The sequence below is a fragment of the Cheilinus undulatus genome, linkage group 21 (genome assembly GCF_018320785.1).
Source record: "Cheilinus undulatus linkage group 21, ASM1832078v1, whole genome shotgun sequence".
NCBI classification, from domain to species: domain Eukaryota; kingdom Metazoa; phylum Chordata; class Actinopteri; order Labriformes; family Labridae; genus Cheilinus; species Cheilinus undulatus.
Genome location: NC_054885.1, coordinates 41,200,563 through 41,224,318, shown reverse-complemented (window position 1 = coordinate 41,224,318; position 23,756 = coordinate 41,200,563). Strand labels below are relative to the sequence as shown.

General features: G+C 39.0%; 1 protein-coding gene across 5 annotated transcripts in view; it reads right to left on the bottom strand.

Moving 5' to 3' along the window:
• Positions 1-5,374: 5,374 nt before the first annotated feature.
• The window catches only part of rbfox1 (RNA binding fox-1 homolog 1), a 294,065-nt gene continuing 275,683 nt past the window's right edge, over positions 5,375-23,756 (bottom strand). For 4 of the 5 annotated variants that reach the window (XM_041816738.1, XM_041816737.1, XM_041816739.1 and 1 more), the window contains 2 exons: positions 16,097-16,172; positions 5,375-7,443 (listed from right to left, as the gene is read on the bottom strand). In XM_041816738.1, coding sequence (XP_041672672.1) covers positions 7,321-7,443; positions 16,097-16,172 — 199 coding nt within the window. In that variant the 3' untranslated portion in view covers positions 5,375-7,320. The remainder of the gene's footprint in view (positions 7,444-16,096; positions 16,173-23,756) is intronic. The other variant, XM_041816741.1, reaches the window with a different exon arrangement.

The window sequence follows — 23,756 nt, the reverse complement described above, 5'->3', positions numbered from 1 at the left end:
AGGCCAGAGACCAATCAGAAACCAGTCAGAAACAGGTCAGAAACCAGTCAGGAACCAGTCAGAAACAGGCCAGAAACCAGTCAGAAACCAGTCAGGAACCAGTCAGAAACAGGTCAGAAACCAGTCAGAAACCAGTCAGAAACAGGTCAGAAACCAGTCAGAAATCAGTCAGAAACAGGTCAGAAACCAGTCAGAAACCAGTCAGGAACCAGTCAGAAACCAGTCAGAAACCAGTCAGGAACCAGTCAGAAACCAGTCAGATATCAGTCAGAAACCAGTCAGGAACCAGTCAGGTATCAGTCAGAAACCAGTCAGGAACCAGTCAGGAACCAGTCAGGAACAGGTCAGAAACCAGTCAGAAACAGGTCAGAAACCAGTCAGAAACCAGTCAGGAACCAGTCAGAAACCAGTCAGGAACCAGTCAGGAACCAGTCAGATATCAGTCAGAAACCAGTCAGGAACCAGTCAGGAATCAGTCAGAAACAGGTCAGAAACCAGTCAGAAACCAGTCAGGAACAGGTCAGAAACCAGTCAGAAACAGGTCAGAAACCAGTCAGAAACCAGTCAGGAACAGGTCAGAAACCAGTCAGATACCAGTCAGAAACCAGTCAGGAACAGGTCAGAAACCAGTCAGAAACCAGTCAGGAACAGGTCAGAAACCAGTCAGATACCAGTCAGAAACAGGTCAGAAACCAGTCAGAAACCAGTCAGGAACCAGTCAGGTATCAGTCAGAAACCAGTCAGGAACCAGTCAGGAACCAGTCAGAAACAGGCCAGAAACCAGTCAGGAACCAGTCAGAAACAGGTCAGAAACCAATCAGAAACCAGTCAGAAACAGGTCAGAAACCAGTCAGAAACCAGTCAGGAACCAGTCAGAAACCAGTCAGATGTCAGTCAGAAACCAGTCAGGAACCAGTCAGATATCAGTCAGAAACCAGTCTGAAACCAGTCAGGAACCAGTCAGGAATCAGTCAGAAACCAGTCAGCTGATGGTCACATGATCCATGTCTGAATATTTCAGTCAGTCTATACCAGTATGCTGTATGTAGCGTGTAGCATGTAGTAAGTAGCGTGTAGTGCGTAGTATGTAGTGTGTAGTATGTAGCGTGTAGCACATAGTATGTAGTATGTTGTGTGTAGCGTGTAGTATGTAATGTGTAGCATGTCGTATGTAGTGTGTAGTATGTAGTAAGTAGCATGTAGTGTGTAGTATGTAGTGTGTAGCATGTAGCGTGTAGTATGTAGTGTGTAGCGTGTAGTATGTAGCATGTAGTATGTCATATGTAGCATGTAGTATATAGCTTGTAGAATGTCATTTGGAGCATGTAGTGTGAAGTGTGTAGCATGTCGTATGTAGTGTGTAGTGTGTAGTGTGTAGCATGTCATATGTGTTGTGTAGTATGTAGCGTGTAGTATATAACATGTAGTATGTTGTATGTAGCATGTAGTAGCATGTAATAGCATGTAGCATATTGTATGTAGCATTTCATAGCATGTAGCGTGTAGCATGTAGTGTGTAGTATGTAGCCTGTAGCATGTTGTATTTAGCATTTCATAGCATGTAGTGTGAAGTATGTAGCGTGTAGTGTGTAGCATGTAGTATGTAGCATGTAGTATATATCATGTAGTATGTAGCTTGCAGTATGTAGCTTGCAGTATGTAGCATGTAATATGTCCCATGTAGCATGTTATAGCATGTTGCATGTAGCGTGTGGCATGTAGCATGTAGTATGTAGCGTGTAGTATGTCCTATGTAGCATTTTATAGCATGTAGCGTGTAGTATGCAGCGTGTAGCTTGTAGTATGTAGAATGTAGTATGTAGCATGGAATATGTCCTATGTAGCTTGTTATAGCATGTAGCGTGTATCGTGTAGTATGTAAAATGTAGTATGTAGCGTGTATCTTGTGGTATGTAGTGTGCAGTGTGTAGCTTGTAGTATGTAGCGTGCAGTATGTAGCATGTAATATGTCCTATGTAACATGGTATAGCATGTAGCATGTGGCATGTAGCATGTAGTGTGTAGTATGTAGCTTGTAGTATGTAGTGTTATATGTCCCATGTAGCATGTTATAGCATGTAGCGTGTAGTATGTAGCTTGTAGTATGTAGTGTGTTATATGTCCTCTGTAGCATGTTATAGCATGTAGCATGTAGAATGTAGCGTGTAGTATGTAGCGTGTATCATGTAGTATGTAGAATGTAGTATGTAGCCTGTAATATGTCCTATGTAGCATGGTATAGCATGTAGCGTGTAGCATGTGGTGCGAGCATGTAGCGTGTAGTATGTAGCTTGTAGTATGTAGTGTTATATGTCCTATGTAGCATGTTATAGCATGTAGCGAGTAATATGTAGCATGTAGTATGTAGCGTGTATCATGTAGTATGTAGAATGCAGTATGTAGCGTGTAGTATGTAGCCTGTTATATGTCCTATGTAGCATGTTATAGCATGTAGCATGTAGTATGTAGTGTGTATCATGTAGTATGCAGAATGTAGTATGTAGCGTGCAGTATGTAGCCTCTAATCTGTCCTATGTAGCATGTTATAGCATGTAGCGTGTAGTATGTAGTGTGTATCTAGTAGTATGTAGAATGTAGTATGTAGCGTGTAGTATGAAGCCTGTAATTTGTCCTATGTAGCATTTTATAGCATGTAGCGTGTAGTTTGGGACACAGCCGTTGTCCTATATAAGGTGTGATAAATAAAAAAGTCGATCTATTTTGGGGTCGGTTGTTTGTAAACAGAATCTGGCAGAGGACGCAGCTCGTGGGCGGAGCTTCTGCTGCCATGTAGCGCCTTTAAAACACACTACAGATTTATTCCAGTAACTTCTATTTACAGCATAGATTAGCCTGTTGACAAAGGTCTCATATAATAATATTCAAACAGTTAATTCTCAAAGTTAAAAAAGAACAAAAAAGATCAAATCGTCCTGAACTTCCACACGTCTGTCTGCAGACTTCTGTCCGCTCCAGCTGACCTTTGCCCTCGCTACAATCTCATCTATCTCATATCCTGTTGGTTTAAATATAAAATGTGTTTTTGCTTGCTTTTGTTGAAAATTCATAAAATGAGGAAGCTAAAAAGAACTGCATTTCAAATTTCAATCGCACTATTGAGGAAAAATGGCATTAAGCTTATTTTAGGAAATCGTTCAGCCCTCCGCCGTTTGTGGAGACTTTCTGAGCCACTTCCTGTTCAACGGTCCGATCAGACTACATTTTTTTTTCTCTTCTACGATGGCGCCATGTTTAGGGGGATGCTCGGCGCCGACAGAACCCTGCACAGACAGACTGGAAGTTTCAGGTAAAAATGACATGAGATAACAGAACTCAACACTGATATGTCGGTACATGTGTGAAAATACACGTTTACATGTGCAAAGGTGTGACCGTCACATGAGAGTATGTACAAAGTGATGGTTAATAAAAACCAGATTATGACTGATAGAAAATGAGGCCCTAACCACTCATCTACTGCTCTAAATCTAAAACATTTCAACATTATTGTGTTTATAAGAGAACATCTTCACTGCACAGCTCAAATATCATACATGTTTGGATTATTATCAGACTTTACATTAGAATCTTTAAAAAAACAAACTGAACCAAAAGAGAACAGCCGCTCATATAGATATATATATACTTTAAATCTCTCCTGGAATATAAAAATCATCATTTATAAGTTTATATAAAAAACATCTACGCCTGCATGGCCAACGCCGCTCAGTACGGAAGAGGATTAGTGCCAAAAAGCATGGAAACCAAGTACGTCAGATTCTTGTCTTTTCCAGCATTCTGATTTTTTTTTTTTTAAATCCAATTCTTTCATTTTATTTTCCTTCTCATGATAATGTTTGAACAGTTTAGTTGCCATGGTAACATTTTATTCAGAATCCTGACTGTACGCACAAACACGTCGATACGCCCACCAGAACCTTTGGCTTAAAGAGATGTACCAGAAAACTCCGTATTCAGTAAATATACATCCTCCTCCTTAAAACATTTTATCTACGGAAGCCCGGAGCAGCCATGATCAATAACACTTTAATATTCTCTTTATTTAGATCTATGGAAGAGCAGAAGGGTCAATATTAAAGACTAACCTGTTTGCATTCAGAGACGTTGGGCTGGGATTACTTCAATCTTCATGACAAGGCTACGGAAGCCTGGAGAGGCAAATAAAAAAACTTTCATAAACTCTAAACTGGAGGTAGATTTTTTTAGGAAAACTGCTAGAAGATTTTTTCTTTTTTTGTCTGGTTTAAAATATCTGGGCGCTCCGAGAAATAAAATGGAGAAACATGTTTTAGTCATGTTTTTAACGTGTTCCTGGTCTACATCGGCCTCTGGTGGCCGAGATAAAAACTGCAATAAAACTAGAAGTGAATTAGAGACTTTAACAGCAAATTCTGACCAGTTCACACAGACGTAAAAACAATCAGATTATTGTCCAACCTCGATAAGCTTCATTTTTTAAAGACAGGTCACCTTTAAAACAAAAATGAAATATGGAAGACTCATTGATTTATTTTACATTTTTAGTAGTAATAAAACAGTCAGGCTGTGTTTACATGGACACTTTTAATCAGAATAAAGTCTGATCAGGATGAAAATGCTTTAAATAAACAGAATCAGAAGATTCAGATCTGATCCGGATCATGGAGGATGAAAATTCCTGCTGATAGCAGGATGGTTTTTAACCACTGCTGTTTGGATCCTGTCCTCCGTGTTAATACTCCATCATGTGGTCAGAGTTGAACTGCTCTTACTGGGCATGCTCACCTGTGCTCTCAACATGTTTTATCAACAGCAGAGGGGCGGAGGAGGTGAAACTTTATGCTCTAAAAGAGGAGGCTGGGGCGGAGGAGGTGGAGCTTTAGTCTATAAAGGAGGAGGCTGGGGTGGAGGAGGTGGAGCTTTAGTCTATAAAGGAGGAGGCTGGGGTGGAGGAGGTGGAGCTTTAGTCTATAAAGGAGGAGGCTGGGGTGGAGGAGGTGGAGCTTTAGTCTATAAAGGAGGAGGCTGGGGTGGAGGAGGTGGAGCTTTAGTCTATAAAGGAGGAGGCTGGGGCAGAAGAGGTGGAGCTTTAGTCTATAAAGGAGGAGGCTGGGGTGGAGGAGGTGGAGCTTTAGTCTATAAAGGAGGAGGCTGGGGCAGAAGAGGTGGAGCTTTAGTCTATAAAGGAGGAGGCTGGGGTGGAGGAGGTGGAGCTTTAGTCTATAAAGGAGGAGGCTGGGGCAGAAGAGGTGGAGCTTTAGTCTATAAAGGAGGAGGCTGGGGCAGAAGAGGTGGAGCTTTAGTCTATAAAGGAGGAGGCTGGGGTGGAGGAGGTGGAGCTTTAGTCTATAAAGGAGGAGGCTGGGGCAGAAGAGGTGGAGCTTTAGTCTATAAAGGAGGAGGCTGGGGCGGAGGAGGTGGAGCTTTAGTCTATAAAGGAGGAGGCTGGGGTGGAGGAGGTGGAGCTTTGCCAGCAGCAGGGATTAGCGAGTATGTAATATTTAAATACATCGCTGTGATGAGAGAAAGAGCTGTGATTGGCTGCTGCTGCTGTCCACTATGTTGATGAGTTAAAACTGATCAGAGATCAATATTTTCATGATCTATGAAATAGTTCTGATTGATTTAAACAGGATGGAGCAGCTTTGTTTCTGCTCTGAGGGTCTAAATGATTTTATTCTAAATGTTGGATGAATTTATAAAAACGTCATGGTTGATCACTTTATTCAGCATCCATGTAAACAATGATGTTAAAATCAGCCAATCAGAGTGAATTAATCAGATTGCAGAGGTATTGATTCTGTATTGATTATGTAAGCAGAGCTGCTGATGATGACCATCTTTTACAGTCAGCGGTAAATTCAGATAAATTCAGAAGGAAGACTTTAGTTTGGATTTTTAGAAAAAGGAAGCTCTTATTTCACAGTTGGCGTCTTTATTATTATTTTAAATGTTAGCTCTTCTTCTTGGCGTTAATAAAAGGTCCATCCACAGCCGCCATTTTCTTTTATTGATTATTTTCTCGGCTTTTTGACTTCCTCTGGAGAAGATGGAAGAACTCAGTGAGAGAGAGGGAGGGGCCACAGATCAGATTCAAACCTGTTTGGAAGACCGTTGTCCTACATGGGGGCGTGGCCTAACCACCACACCAAAGTGTCACATCCTTGGTGTCAGGTGTTTTTTTTTTTTTTTTTGTCAAAGCTGAAAACAGTTCATGTTTTGGAACAGCACTGTGCTCATCAACTAATCACAATAAAGAAGGGGCGGGGATTATGATACCAGCTCTGCCAACAACAACGGCAGAAAGAAAACTGACCTTTCTGAGTTTACAGCTGCTGACGCCTGGACGGCGTGCTCTACATTGTTCTCATGATTTTAGGCTGAGATTTCCTTTAATAAAGGAAAGAGTGAGCACACAGCCTTCCTAAGAACGCTGTTAATGAGAGCACGGCCATCTTTACAAACCAGTATACATAGGTTTGGGGGCATGGTGGTACCTGTACCCCACATTAAATCCCTGAAAATGCAAACATTGTCTACCTTTCCCAAATTTACATCTGACGGATGGCGGCTGGATTTTCTTTAAATAGTTTTATTTCCTCCTAAACATTTTGGATCATGCTAAGATTATTGATTTATTCTCCACTGTCCTCTCTGGGCTTCCGTACTGAACCGTCACCAGGTCTTTATCTGGGCTGCGAACGTTGTGAGGAATGTGAGTAAACCCGCCGTCGTCTCTTTAGAGTAAACCCATCAGAGATCATGGCTGCTCTCTGCTCCTCAGAGCTCCGCCCCCTGTATCGTCTACGCCGCTGCTTCTTCACTCCCTCCTTAAAAAAACCCTACATTTTATTTTGAAACTGAGAGGAAGTGCCAAAGGAAGCTGATAAGTAAAAGGACAACACTTGGACTAGCATAGTCACTGTACCACTCTTACAAAACATAAAAACCCTAAAGTGTGACTATGATCTATGTTACAGGATCTCTGATAAATATTACAGCTCTCTAGTAGAACCATGGAACCTCTACAGCTCGTCATCTAGCTTTAAATCTTTAGAAATTAAAAACCCACAATATCAAAATACACAGCACAAAATATCTGAGGTATAAGATGAAAAATATCAGCTGTCATTTTAGTTTTTTTCCTCCGCCTCTCTGCAGAGACGCTGAATGATGCACTGACTGCATGTATTGCATTACCCAGGCCACAGTAACGCCATCGCCCTCTCAGACACGCGCTCGCTCACGCACACGCTCACACACTCTCTGTCCGTCCCGTTGGAAGCTTGAGTAAAGGTGGAGGGGTCGGAGGGGGCGGTGCTAGTAGGGGGCGAAGCGGCTGTAGCCCCCCCGGTATATACTGGCCTGCAGAGACGACAGCACCAGCCCCACGTCGTCCGCATGACTCCGAGTTTTGGCGTCTGTCAGCGGGGCGAAGGCGTTCTGGAACAAACACACATAGACCACCTTAAACTCCGCCCCGAAAAACTCTAATCAGATTTTAATTTTACGTTACCGTCCTTTAACGGGGCTGGACATTGACCAATGACCGCAGAGATCATCATGCAGTGAGCACAGCCGCACGCGTCATGCCGGGAAAACATGCAGAGTGCTACATGAGAGAGAGTTGGTCAGAACGATGGAGGAAACATGGAGGACAGGGTGGAGAGCAAAAAATACATTTAAAAAAAGACGTAAACGACAGGATGGAGAGTCAAAAAAACATTAAAAAAAAGACATAAACGACAGGATGGAGAGCAAAAAATACATTTAAAAAAAGACAAACGACAGGATGGAGAATCAAAAAAACATTTAAAAAAAGACAAACGACAGGATGGAGAGCAAAAAATACATTTAAAAAAAGACGTAAACGACAGGATGGAGAGTAAAAAATACATTTAAAAAAAGACGTAAACGACAGGATGGAGAGTAAAAAAAACATTAAAAAAAAGACATAAACGACAGGATGGAGAGTAAAAATACATTTAAAAAGACGTAAGCGACAGGATGGAGAGTAAAATACATTTAAAAAAGACTTAAACGACAGTATGGAGATTAAAAAATACATTTAAAAAAAGACGTAAACGACAGGATGGAGAGTCAAAAAAACATTAAAAAAAAGACGTAAACAACAGGGTGGAGAGCAAAAAATACATCTAAAAAAAAGGCGTAACGACAGGATGGAGAGTAAAAATACATTTAAAAAGACAAAGCGACAGGATGGAGAGTAAAAAACATTTAAAAAAGACGTAAGCGACAGGATGGAGAGTAAATACATTTAAAAAAGGCGTAACGACAGGATGGAGAGTAAAAATACATTTAAAAAAGGCGTAAACAACAGGATGGAGAGTAAAAATACATTTAAAAAGACATAAAGCGACAGGATGGAGAGTAAAAAATACATTTAAAAAAAGAGATTAAACGACAGGATGGAGAGTAAAAAATACATTTAAAAAAAGGCATAAACGACAGGGATGAGAGTAAAAAAAACATTAAAAAAAAGACGTAAACGACAGGATGGAGAGTAAAAAATACATTTAAAAAAAGACGTAAACGACAGGATGGAGAGTAAAAAAAACATTTAAAAAAGACATAACGACAGGATGGAGAGCAAAAAATACATTTAAAAAAAGACGTAAACGACAGGATGGAGAGTAAAAAATACATTTAAAGAAAGACGTAAACAACAGGGTGGAGAGCAAAAAATACATCTAAAAAAAGACGTAAACGACAGGATGGAGAGCAAAAAATACATTTAAAAAAAGACGTAAACGACAGGATGGAGAGTAAAAAAAACATTTAAAAAAAGACGTAAACGACAGGATGGAGAGTAAAAAATACATTTAAAAAAAGACGTAAACGACAGGATGGAGAGTAAAAAATACATTTAAAAAAAGACGTAAACGACAGGATGGAGAGTAAAAAATACATTTAAAAAAAGACATAAACGACAGGATGGAGAGTAAAAAATACATTTAAAAAAAGACAAACGACAGGATGGAGAGTCAAAAAAACATTAAAAAAAAGACAAACGACAGGATGGAGAGCAAAAAATACATTTAAAAAAAGACGTAAACGACAGGATGGAGAGTAAAAAATACATTTAAAGAAAGACGTAAACAACAGGGTGGAGAGCAAAAAATACATCTAAAAAAAGACGTAAACGACAGGATGGAGAGTAAAAAAAACATAAAAAAAAAGACATAAACGACAGGATGGAGAGTAAAAAATACATTTAAAAAAAGACATAAACGACAGGATGGAGAGTAAAAAATACATTTAAAAAAAGACGTAAACGACAGGATGGAGAGTAAAAAATACATTTAAAAAAAGACGTAAACGACAGGATGGAGAGTAAAAAATACATTTAAAAAAAGACGTAAACAACAGGGTGGAGAGCAAAAAATACATCTAAAAAAAGACGTAAACGACAGGATGGAGAGCAAAAAATACATTTAAAAAAAGACGTAAACGACAGGATGGAGAGTAAAAAATACATTTAAAAAAAGACGTAAACGACAGGATGGAGAGTAAAAAAAACATTTAAAAAAAGACGTAAACGACAGGATGGAGAGTAAAAAATACATTTAAAAAAAGACGTAAACGACAGGATGGAGAGTAAAAAATACATTTAAAAAAAGAGATTAAACGACAGGATGGAGAGTAAAAAATACATTTAAAAAAAGGCATAAACGACAGGGATGAGAGTAAAAAAAACATTAAAAAAAAGACGTAAACGACAGGATGGAGAGTAAAAAATACATTTAAAAAAAGACGTAAACGACAGGATGGAGAGTAAAAAATAAATTTAAAAAAATAAATAAAAGACAGGATGGAGAGTAAAAAAAAATTTAAAAAAAGACAAAAACGACAGAATGGAGAGTAAAAATAAAATTTAAAAAAAGACGTAAACGACAGGGTGGAGAGTAAAAAAAACATTTAAAAAAGACATAAAAGACAGGGTGGAGAGTAAAAAAAAATTTAAAAAAAGACATAAACGACAGGATGGAGAGTAAAAAAAAACAAAAAAAGACATAAACAACAGGATGGAGAGTAAAAAAACATTTAAAAAAAGACAAACAACAGGGTGGAGAGTAAATAAAACATTAAATAAAAAAGACATAAACGACAGGATGGAGAGTAATAAAAACATTTAAAAAAAGACATAAACGACAGGATGGAGAGTCAAAAATAAAACATTTAAAAAAAGACATAAACGACAGGATGGTGAGTCAAAAATAAAACATTAAAAAAAGACGTAAAGGACAGGACGGAGAGTAAAAAAAACATTAAAAAAAAGACATAAACGACAGGGTGGAAAGTAAAAAAAACATTTCAAAAAAGACATAAACGACAGGGTGGAGAGTAAAAAAAACATTTAAAAAAAGACGTAAACAACAGGGTGGAGAGTAAAAAAAAACATTTAAAAAAGACAAACGACAGGATGAGAGTAAAAAAAACATAAAAAAAGACATAAAACAACAGGGTGGAGAGTAAAAAAACATTTAAAAAAAGACAGACAACAGGGTGGAGAGTAAATAAAACATTAAATAAAAAAGACATAAATGACAGGATGGAGAGTAAAAAAAACATTTAAAAAAAGACATAAACGACAGGATGGAGAGTCAAAAAATAAAACATTTAAAAAAAGACAAACGACAGGATGGAGAGTCAAAAATAAAACATTTAAAAAAAGACAAACGACAGGATGGAGAGTCAAAAATAAAACATTTAAAAAAAGACATAAACGACAGGATGGAGAGTCAAAAATAAAAGATTAAAAAAAGACGTAAACGACAGGATGGAGAGAAAATAAAACATTTATAAAAAGACAAACGACAGGATGGAGAGTCAAAAATAAAACATTTATAAATAGATGTAAACGACAGGGTGGAGAGTAAAAAAAACATTTATAAAAAGACGTAAACGACAGGATGGAGAGTAAAAAATACATTTAAAAAAAGACAAACGACAGGATGGAGAGTAAAAAAACATTTAAAAAAAGACGTAAACGACAGGATGGAGAGTCAAAAATACATTTATAAAAGACAAACGACAGGATGGAGAGTAAAATAAACATTTAAAAAAAGACGTAAACGACAGGGTGGAGAGTAAAAAAAACATTAAAAAAAGATGTAAACAACAGGATGGAGAGTAAAAAATAAAACATTTATAAAAAGTCTTAAACGACAGGATGGAGAGTAAAATAAACATTTAAAAAAGACGTAAACGACAGGATGGAGAGTTAAAAATAAAACATTTAAAAAAAGACGTAAATGACAGGATGGAGAGTAAAAAATAAAACATTTATAAAAAGACAAACGACAGGTTGGAGAGTAAAAAAAAACATTTATAAAAAGACGTAAACGACAGGATGGAGATTCAAAAATATAACATTTATAAAAAGTCGTAAACGACAGGATGGAGAGTAATAAAAAAAACATTTATAAAAAGACATAAACAACAGGATGGAGAGTAAAAAATAAAACATTTATAAAAAGTCGTAAACGACAGGATGGAGGGTAAAATAAACATAAAAAGACATAAACGACAGGATGGAGGGTCAAAAATAAAACATTTATAAAAAGACATAAACGACAGGATGGAGGGTAAAAAAAACATTTATAAAAAGATGTAAACGACAGGGTGGAGAGTCAAAAATAAAACATTTATAAAAAGACGTAAACGACAGGATGGAGAGTAAAAAAACATTTATAAAAAGACATAAACAGCAGGATGGAGGGTCAAAAATTAAACATTTATAAAAAGACGTAAACGACAGGATGGAGAGTAAAAAAAAACATTTATAAAAAGATGTAAACGACAGGGTGGAGAGTCAAAAATAAAACATTTATAAAAAGATGTAAACTACAGGATGGAGAGTCAAAAATAAAACATTAAAAAAAAGACATAAATGACAGGATGGAGACTAAAAAATAAAACATTTATAAAAAGACGTAAACGACAGGATGGAGAGTCAAAAATAAACATTTATAAAAAGACGTAAACGACAGGTTGGAGAGTCAAAAATAAACATTTATAAAAAGACGTAAACGACAGGTTGGAGAGTTAAAAAAACATTTAAAAAAAGACATAAACGACAGGATGGAGAGTAAAAAATAAAACATTTATAAAAAGACAAACGACAGGTTGGAGAGTAAAAAAAAACATTTATAAAAAGACGTAAACGACAGGATGGAGATTCAAAAATATAACATTTATAAAAAGTCGTAAACGACAGGATGGAGAGTAATAAAAAAAACATTTATAAAAAGACATAAACAACAGGATGGAGAGTAAAAAATAAAACATTTATAAAAAGTCGTAAACGACAGGATGGAGGGTAAAATAAACATAAAAAGACATAAACGACAGGATGGAGAGTCAAAAATAAACATTTATAAAAAGACGTAAACGACAGGTTGGAGAGTTAAAAAAACATTTAAAAAAAGACGTGAACGACAGGATGGAGAGTAAAAAATAAAACATTTATAAAAAGACAAACGACAGGTTGGAGAGTAAAAAAAAACATTTATAAAAAGACGTAAACGACAGGATGGAGATTCAAAAATATAACATTTATAAAAAGTCGTAAACGACAGGATGGAGAGTAATAAAAAAAACATTTATAAAAAGACATAAACAACAGGATGGAGAGTAAAAAATAAAACATTTATAAAAAGTCGTAAACGACAGGATGGAGGGTAAAATAAACATAAAAAGACATAAACGACAGGATGGAGGGTCAAAAATAAAACATTTATAAAAAGACATAAACGACAGGATGGAGGGTAAAAAAAAAACATTTATAAAAAGATGTAAACGACAGGGTGGAGAGTCAAAAATAAAACATTTATAAAAAGACGTAAACGACAGGATGGAGAGTAAAAAAACATTTATAAAAAGACATAAACAGCAGGATGGAGGGTCAAAAATTAAACATTTATAAAAAGACGTAAACGACAGGATGGAGAGTAAAAAAAAACATTTATAAAAAGATGTAAACGACAGGGTGGAGAGTCAAAAATAAAACATTTATAAAAAGATGTAAACTACAGGATGGAGAGTCAAAAATAAAACATTAAAAAAAAGACATAAATGACAGGATGGAGACTAAAAAATAAAACATTTATAAAAAGACGTAAACGACAGGATGGAGAGTAAAAAAAAACATTTATAAAAAAGACGTAAACGACAGGATGGAGAGTCAAAAATAAACATTTATAAAAAGACGTAAACGACAGGTTGGAGAGTTAAAAAACATTTAAAAAAAGACGTGAACGACAGGATGGAGATTCAAAAATAAAACATTTATAAAAAGTAGTAAACGACAGGATGGAGAGTAAAAAAAAAACATTTATAAAAAGATGTAAACAACAGGATGGAGAGTAAAAAATAAAACATTTAAAAAAAGACATAAACGACAGGATGGAGAGTAAAATAAACATTTATAAAAAGACGTAAACGACAGGATGGAGAGTAAAAAAACATTTATGAAAGATGAAAAAGACAGGATGGAAAGAGTCAAAAACAAAACAGCTAGTAGATGTGGGCGGAGCCTCTTTGTTTAAGGAGGAACTCGAACCTCCAGCTGGTGGTCAAAAAGTTTGTAAAATTTGTTTTTCTGTTTCTCCAGTTTTGTGACTGAAAACTTTGTGTTTTTACGTTTTTATGTCATGTTTTATGTTTTTACGTTTTTTTTACGTTATGTTTTATGTTTCAATGTTTTTACGTCATGTTTTATGTTTTTAAGTTTTTTATGTTATGCTTTTTTTCATTATGTTCTATGTTTTTTTAACATTGTTTTATGTTTTTTTACATGATGTTTTATGTTTTTGTTTTTTACGTTGTTTTATGTTTTTATGTTTTTATGTTTTCACATTATGTTTTATGTTTTTATGTTTTCACGTTATGTTTTATGTTTTTACATTTTTACGTTGTTTTATGTTTTTATGTTATGTTTTTATGTTTTATGTTTTACGTTTTTTTTTACGTCGTTTTACTTTTTTTGTTTTTTAACCTTATGTTTTATGTTTTTACGTTTAGTTTTTAAGTTCTTTTGTTATGTTTTATTTTTTTGTTTTTTACGTTATGTTTTATGTTTTTGTTTTTTATTTTATGTTTTATGTTTTATGTTTTACGTTTTTTGGTTTTAAATATTTGTTTTACGTTTTTAATGTATTATTTATTTATGTTTTATGTTTTGTTTTTACATTTCTATGTTTTTACAATTTTATATTTTTACCTTTTTACATTATTATGTTTTTGTTTTTACATTTTTACAGCTTTACATCATATGTTTTTATGTTTTTAAGTCTACGTTTTTTGTTATGTTTTTACATTTTTACATTTTATGTTTTCATATTTTTACATTTTTTACATTTTATGTCTTTACATCATATGTTTTTATGTTTTCATATTTTTAAGTCTTTGCATTTTTTATTGTTACGTTTTTACATTTTTTACATTTTATGTTTTTGTATTTTTACATTTTTATGGTTTGACATTTTTATATTTTCATACTTCTATTATTTTTAAGTATTCTATACTTTTACGTTTCTATATTTGTGTTTTTTTATGTGAGTAATTTTTATCTCCTGTCAAAAGCAAAAATCAGAATTATGGGACTTTCTCCTGAATTTTGAGGCTGGTCTCTAACAGGAAATGGAACATCAGGCTGATGGGTTCACCTGTGTCCCTGTCTCAGGTAGCTCAGAGCCTGACCCTGACGTTCTGGATCATAATCCAGTCTACAGCAGGGTCAGGGTTAGCAGACTGAAGGATGCTGGGGCTGATGGTGCTTAAATACACAGGATGAACTTTCCTCCTTCTTAGCGGGTACTGAGGTGTTCTTCATGAGGAGTTATTATAATAAATATTCATACTAATGACTGATTCTAGAGGAGGAACGACCCTCCGATCCTCCAGACCTCCATAAGCCGGTGATTCAGAGTCTGGACTCAGGCTGTTTCTACTTTCACCGTATTTTCTCTAACTCTCATCTCTCCCTCCTCTCCTCACGTCGTGTCTCTCTCGTCCTCCCCCACGTTTGCAGAAACACGAGGGATTTAATTATCAAAATGAGTAATTATTTCATTAGCAGGGAGTGAGGGTGAGGCGGCATCCACCAAATTAGAAATATAATAACTAACACGGGCCGCGCTGCCAAGGCATGAAGACATTCATCACCTTTTACAGGCGGGATTAATGTGTCATTTGGAGCGCCGTTAGCAGCGCAGACAAATTCAATTAAGTTTAAGTGAGGAGATGTCAGCGGCGCCGCACACGGCTGAAGAATAGACCAGGAGAGGAGTTGGAGAAATCTGAGATTAGACGGACCAGAAACTACTCAGAGACAAAGTCCTGAAACTATCAGCTGGAGTCAAACTTTTCTTTCTAGAGATGATCTGATGGATGGATCAGAGTCTGCAGAATTTATTTAATATCATTTTAAGATTTAACAGCCATCAAATCCTGGATCGAGACGAGATTTACCAAAGGAAAGGTTTGAGAAAAGGTGCTCAGGCATGTTCACTCTAAAGCGTCCAGATTATTCTTCCTCGTGTTTTTCTGGTCTTAACTATCAGCCACATTGCTCCATACTGCCCCCTGGAAGTGTGGCCGCCATCCTGCAGAGCAGAGCCAAAGCTCTGTCCGTGTTCATGTTCAGATTAAAGCTGGAGCAAAGCTGAGCCTGCAGAGTCACATCAGTCCTGTTTATCTTTGTGGTTATCCCTCTGAATGTTAAAACCTACTCTTCCATTTTATTCTGCTTCTATCGTCACATCTCCTCAGCTGTGGTTGATAATAAATGATGGTTAATTTTTAACATGATTTTATTCTTCACAGAGAAAAGTTACTAAAGCAGCATCAGCGTGTTTTTCTGATGGATGAAACCAAGAAGAGTTTATAAAGACGGGATTGAATGAAATGGGACCAGAAGTTTTCTCCATCCATGCAGGATATTTACACACAGCTCATGCAAGGCCAAACATGGTTACCATGACGCCAGTCCTCAACAACATACAACATGAAAACACCATCAGCATGAGTCTACGGGGCGTCCATGACAAGCTGATAGGAGTGACGGTCTTACCATGGCACCAACGCTGTATGTGGCTGCTGGAGTGAGTGTGTGGTTGTAGGGGTCTGCAGCATATACTCGTCCGTAACTATGGAGACACACATCAGAAAACACATCCGTTAAACCCAACTCTCTCTCTTTACTAGCAGAGAAAAATGTGACGGTTGGACGTGGAGGTAAAGTCACTTGATCTGAAATAACCAATCATAAATGATCATGAAAGTCTGCAGAGAAATAAAGATTGAAACTCTTTAGACTCACTGACACTCGCTGTAAACTCTCAGACGACGGGGATTCAGAGGCAGGGTTGGTGACCACATGATAAAGGTTTTTATTGGTTTAAATTCTCCTCATGTCCCAGCAGCAGTGATCAGAAGAAGGACTGATAAAGGTCCACCATCTGTGGGACTCTCAAGGCTGAACAGACCAATCACTGCTGGGAGACCCTGATGGAGACCCGCCTCAGGAGTCCCTGACAAGGTTTGACATTTATAACTACTGATGGATCAGGACTCTCATTTCAAAGGGGGGAGTCCACCACTAGGGGGCAGCATAGATCGAGGGGTGAGAGGTGAGACTGAGTCTGAATCCCAATTCTCCCCTGAACCCTCAGTCTTAACCCTCAGTTTCTAAATGGCCATTCCCAGGAAGTGCGAGGGCTGTCCCATTTCTCCAGAGAGTTGAGTTTGAGTTTCATCTCCCTCAACGTTGAGACGTTCCTGGAGCTCCCTTGGTATTGAGGGTTATGACTCAAAAGACTTTTTTACACAGAGATTCCACAATAACGGTGAAAAGGAATGATCGTATTCTGTTCCGCAATTCACACAAAGGTGTAACAGAGCCGTCCACGCCCGAGCTTACACACACACCCCGGCATCCCGTAATCAGACGGCAGCCGCTGCCCGAGCTGCTGCTTTCAATGAAACTTGAAGCTCTGGATTTCTGGGTTCAAAAATTTGTATTTTCTAAATGAAATACGGGGAAAATAACATGAACATTCATTTTGATCGATTAGATCCAATAGACTTTATTTCCTCCATGTTTCTGAGTTGGAGGTCTGACTTTAAGCAGTGTCACAGCGCACGTATTTATGTCAGAGTCGGAAACTTCAGAGTACCGAGCTCACTTGAACACATCGTGGAACTTTTCAGACTCTGCTGTGAGCAGAGATGTGTCTGCTCTCTAACCTCCCAGTCTCTCCAGTTAATCCACATTATTCTTTGTTTTATCCCGCTGCTGTTTTCTCCACTTGATTAAACCGCGCTGGTTTTTAAATCTCCCGTTTATGGAGACAGCAGCGCACACTCGCCGTTGCACAATGCCGTGACGTCCTTTTAGACTCGTTGCGGAAAAGTCTGTTACGGCTCTGATACTACCTCTCGATCCAGATCTGAGGTGGGGTGAGATCGACCCCCGTTGCGGAATGGTTGCTTTCATACACAACAGCGGACACGGAAAAGAGAGGCAGTGTGACAGTAGCTAAAGAAAGACGGTGACGGATGCGGGGAAGAAATCGAGCTACAAAGATAAATTTCTTTGTTAATAGAGATCTAAAAATTACCAAAACCGCTAGGGATTAATCTGAGTTTCATGTTATTTTACAGATTATTTGCCTTTTTGTAGCGTAATATAACCGTGCTGTGGCAAGTTCCAACTGGTGTTTGCTGTTAGCTAATGTCTGTGTTATACGGTGATTTTCAGCTGATTATGTCCGTGGTTGTTTATACATGTTATTTGGTTGAATATTAACTCGTTCTCATTCTTCTTCTCCTTCTTCTGAATCGACAGACTACGCAGTTTTAGCACATTACTGCCCTCTACAGCAGTGATTTTCAACCCCTGTGCCGCGGCACACTAATGTACCCTGAGAGATCGCCAGGTGTGCCGTGGGAAATGATTTCATTTCACTTAATAGGTTCAAAAAATAAATTTAGCCACTGCACATAACTGTTCAGCACCAGCGGTAGCAATGTGGTGGCTGGTAAGAGTAATACTCTTCCATGTCAGTTGGTGGCAGTAGTGAGCGTAGTATTTACCTTATTAATTTAAGACGACTGAATTAGTGATGCATGGCGGTGACGAGAAGTGTGACAGCACTGGATGTATTTGAAAAGGAAAAATGAAGACTCTGACCAGGTCCTGGTCAAAATTCAGATGACATGCTAAGTGTGAGCGCTGGTCAAAAGAAGCCAAAAATGGTGAGTTCGAAGCAGTACAGCGAAAGTTACCTTTCATTTGGATTGACTTTCACTGGAGATGTACCGACTCCGTTATGCTTGGTGTGTGGGGACAAGCTATCTAACAGTGCCACGGCGCCAAGCAAGCTTAAAAACAATCCCGTCACAAATGAAACAGCCGTCACTTCAAAACAAGAACACGGACTATTTTGTTTGGAACAAGCTGAGAAACAGGCAATTGTAATGAGAAAGAGAGAGCTCTTAAAGTTAGCTACTTAGCTGAATTTTTAATGAGACATTTTGTAACGTTTTTGGCTTTTGGTGTGCCTTGGAATTTTTCTCAATCTAAAAATGTGTTGTGCTTCACATAAGGTTGAAAAACACTGCTCTACAGTGTGAAATCCTCACTGCTATTAAGGGGCGTCCCATTTCTAAGTCAGGAGACGGCCTTTACACTTGGTTTAGAGGGGCGAGTTAAGACTGAGGGTTGAGCTTGAGGGTAAGATTGAGGGTTAAGGAGAGACCTGGGATTCAGCCTTGGTGTGAGAAGTCCTGAACCAGGAAACGGTCTGAGGGAAATACCGACAGAGCCAAGGCTTTAGAGAAGAACTGATTTAGGAGCACAGATGGAGCATGTAGACCAGACGTCCTGTAACCTGCTCATCATCTCTCTGTTTCTGTGCTTTAAAACAATAAAAGAGCATTACAGAGACGTGTAGGTCATGTTCAGTTCAGGGGTCATCGATGATCAATAATCATGAATTCAGACATGAAGACCAAAAACCAAACTACTCCAGGATTCTTCAGCATGTTTGTCTCTTTAAATGCAGACTGACCATGAACATTTACATGTGAGCAGTCATGTGATTTAAAGCCAGGAAGTCAGACATGACAGGATATTAATCAATAAGAAATACTGATGAATTACTGATCAAAACCAGACAGAAATATAAATGTGTTTGATGTAGAATTTATGAGACTGTGGCTTTAAATATGCAAACTTATAAACAGAGGAAAAGAATTAAAATGAAGAAAATAAGAAACTAAGTGTTCATTAAAATGCTCCTTATTTCCCCCTCTGGGAATGTGGAGGTATTTGATAAATGTAGTGAAAATCAGAGGTTTAAAGTCTAAATATTCTGATCTTTGTGGCCTGCTTCAGTAAAATTGTAGGTCAGGGAAAGAATTTAATTATTAGAAATTCTCTCCACTGACAAAGACGGAGAAATCCCCATGGACAGAGCTGCAGGAATAAATGAGAGGCACAGTTTATTTTATTTGTTCAGATTTTTCTTTTTCATGATTTCAAGTGTTGAGAATAAACCAGAGATTATAAATTATAAAAAGAGAATAAAACCGTTAAAGAATCAGAGAAAGGACTCGAATATGAGAGCAGATAACAATGAGATTTCTATTTTAAGGAATGAAAAAATCCAGCAGCAGCGTTCAGCCGAGCCAACCCCCCCCCCCCCTCCATCCACATGTCCTCGCCTGCTCATGATAAGAGCCAATCAGGGGCCGGGGCCAGAGCCCATAATTGAGCTGATTTGCATAGTGGCCCAGCGGTTGAAGCGATTAGAAGTTAATCCCGATTAGTTTTGGACATTGCTATTCAGGAGCGGCCCCCCAACACCCACTCTCAGCCCAGCACCGCGTTTGACCTATCTTATCTCGCCGCACAGAGCCCTCAGCCATCACCGTGGTGGGGTGGGGGGGAGAGCGCCACGCTGCAGCTACAACACAAATTCAAATGAATTTAAGAGAAATGCATTTTAAAAATGACCCTGAGGTGAGAGATAAACACGGAGAAAACATTTTTAACAGCTGCACATGCAGGAACGCCTTCAGATTTGGGCCTAAAACGCCATCACACTTGGGTCTAAAACGCCGTCACACTTGGGTCTAAAATGCTGTCACACTTGGGTCTAAAACGCCGTCACTCTTGGGTCTAAAACGCTGTCACACTTGGGTCTAAAACGCCATCACACTTGGGTCTAAAATGCTGTCACACTTGGGTCTAAAACGCCATCACACTTGGGTCTAAAACGCTGTCACACTTGGGTCTGAAACGCCATCACACTTGGGTCTAAAACGCCGTCACTCTTGGGTCTAAAACGCTGTCACACTTGGGTCTAAAACGCCATCACACTTGGGTCTAAAATGCTGTCACACTTGGGTCTAAAACGCCATCACACTTGGGTCTAAAACGCTGTCACACTTGGGTCTGAAACGCCATCACACTTGGGTCTAAAACGCTGTCACACTTGGGTCTAAAATGCTGTCACACTTGGGTCTAAAACGCCATCACACTTGGGTCTAAAACGCTGTCACACTTGGGTCTAAAACGCCATCACACTTGGGTCTAAAACGCTGTCACACTTGGGTCTAAAACGCCATCACACTTGGGTCTAAAATGCTGTCACACTTGGGTCTAAAACGCCATCACACTTGGGTCTAAAACGCCGTCACTCTTGGGTCTAAAACGCTGTCACACTTGGGTCTAAAACGCCATCACACTTGGGTCTAAAACGCTGTCACACTTGGGTCTGAAACGCCATCACACTTGGGTCTAAAACGCTGTCACACTTGGGTCTAAAATGCTGTCACACTTGGGTCTAAAACGCCATCACACTTGGGTCTAAAACGCTGTCACACTTGGGTCTGAAACGCCATCACACTTGGGTCTAAAACGCCGTCACTCTTGGGTCTAAAACGCCATCACACTTGGGTCTAAAACGCTGTCACACTTGGGTCTGAAACGCTGTCACACTTGGGTCTAAAATGCTGTCAGACTTGGGTCTAAAACGCCATCACACTTGGGTCTAAAACGCTGTCACACTTGGGTCTGAAACGCTGTCACACTTGGGTCTAAAACGCTGCCACACTTGGGTCTGAAATGCTGTCACACTTGGGTCTAAAATGCTGTCAGACTTGGGTCTAAAACGCCATCACACTTGGGTCTAAAACGCTGTCACACTTGGGTCTGAAACGCTGTCACACTTGGGTCTGAAACGCCGTCACACTTGGGTCTGAAACGCTGTCACACTTGGGTCTAAAATGCTGTCACACTTGGGTCTAAAACGCCGTCACACTTGGGTATAAAACGCTGTCACACTTGGGTCTAAAACGCTGTCACACTTGGGTCTAAAACGCTGTCACACTTGGGTCCAAAACGCCGTCGCACTTGGATCTGAAACGCTGTCACACTTGGGTCTAAAATGCTGTCACACTTGGGTATAAACCCACGTCACACTTGGAGCTAAAACGTCGTCACACTTGGGTCTAAAACGCTGTCACACTTGGGTCTAAAATGCTGTCACACTTGGGTATAAAACCACGTCACACTTGGAGCTAAAACGCTGTCACACTTGAGTCTAAAATGCTGTCAGACTTGGGTCTGAAACGCCATCACACTTGGGTCTAAAACGCCGTCACTCTTGGGTCTAAAACGCCATCACACTTGGGTCTAAAACGCTGTCACACTTGGGTCTGAAACGCTGTCACACTTGGGTCTAAAATGCTGTCAGACTTGGGTCTAAAACGCCATCACACTTGGGTCTAAAACGCCATCACACTTGGGTCTAAAATGCTGTCACACTTGGGTATAAAACCACGTCACACTTGGAGCTAAAATGCTGTCACACTTGGGTCTAAAATGCTGTCAGACTTGGGTCTAAAACACTGTCACACTTGGGTCTAAAACGCCATCACACTTGGGTTTAAAAAGCTGTCACACTTGGGTCTGAAACGCCGTCACACTTGGGTCTGAAACGCTGTCACACTTGGGTCTAAAATGCTGTCACACTTGGGTCTAAAATGTCGTCACACTTGGGTATAAAATGCTGTCACACTTGGGTATAAAACGCTGTCACACTTGGGTCTGAAACGCTGTCACACTTGGGTATAAAACGCCGTCACACTTGGGTCTAAAATGCTGTCACACTTGGGTATAAAACCACGTCACACTTGGAGCTAAAACGCCGTCACACTTGGGTATAAAACCACGTCACACTTGAGTCTAAAATGCTGTCAAACTTGGGTCTAAAACGCCATCACACTTGGGTCTAAATCGCTGTCACACTTGCGTATAAAACGCCGTCACACTTGGGTCTAAAATGCTGTCACACTTGGGTATAAAACCACGTCACACTTGGAGCTAAAACGCCGTCACACTTGGGTCTAAAACGCTGTCACACTTGAGTCTAAAATGCTGTCAAACTTGGGTCTAAAACGCCATCACACTTGGGTCTAAATCGCTGTCACACTTGGGTCTAAAACGCTGTCACACTTGGGTCTAAAATGCCGTCACACTTGGGTCTGAAATGCTGTCACACTTGGTCTAATATACTGTCGCACTTGGAGCTAAAACGCTGTCACACTTGGGTCTAAATGCTGTCACACTTGGGTCTAAAACGCTGTCACACTTGGGTCTAAAACGCCGTCACACTTGGGTCTGAAACGCTGTCACACTTGGGTCTAAAATGCTGTCACACTTTGGTCTAAAACGCCATCACACTTAGGTATAAAACGCTGTCACACTTGGGTCTGAAACGCTGTTACACTTGGGTCTGAAACGCCGTCACACTTGGGTCTGAAACGCTGTCACACTTGGGTCTAAAATGCTGTCACACTTGGGTCTAAAATGCTGTCACTCTTGGGTATAAAACCACGTCACACTTGGAGCTAAAACGCTGTCACACTTGGGTCTAAAACGCTGTCACACTTGAGTCTAAAATGCTGTCAAACTTGGATCTAAAACGCCATCACACTTGGGTCTAAAACGTTGTCACACTTGGGTCTAAAATGCCGTCACACTTGGGTCTGAAACGCCGTCACACTTGGGTCTAAAATGTTGTCACACTTGGGTATAAAACGCTGTCACACTTAGGTATAAAGCGTCACACTTTGTCCTACTTTGGCCAGCAGAGATTGGATCATCTCAATTTTGATTTGCCTTTTTCTCTCTTTGTTTTCTGGAGAGGAAGTGGACAACTCTTCTCCGTCTTCTGTGACCAAAACTCTGATGCTAAACCAGAACTCTCTGATGCTAAACCAGAACCCTCTGATGCTAAACCAGAACTCTCTGATGCTAAACCAGAACCCTTTGATGCTAAACCAGAACCCTCTGATGCTAAACCAGAACTCTGTGATGCTAAACCAGAACCCTCTGATGCTAAACCAGAACTCTCTGATGCTAAACCAGAACCCTCTGATGCTAAACCGGAACTCTCTGATGCTAAACCAGAACTCTCTGATGCTAAACCAGAACTCTCTGATGCTAAACCAGAACTCTCTGATGCTAAACCAGAACTCTCTGATGCTAAGCCAGAACTCTCTGTACCTCCAGACTCAACACTAAAGTCCAGACCAGCTTTAGGCAGAGCTCAGTCTCATCCCTGGTAACTGCTGACCTCTGACCTACAGTCATCATTTGTCCTGTAAAGCTCTACATACCAGAGAAAACAATGAAGGCGATGAATCAGAGGAGTGAAGGT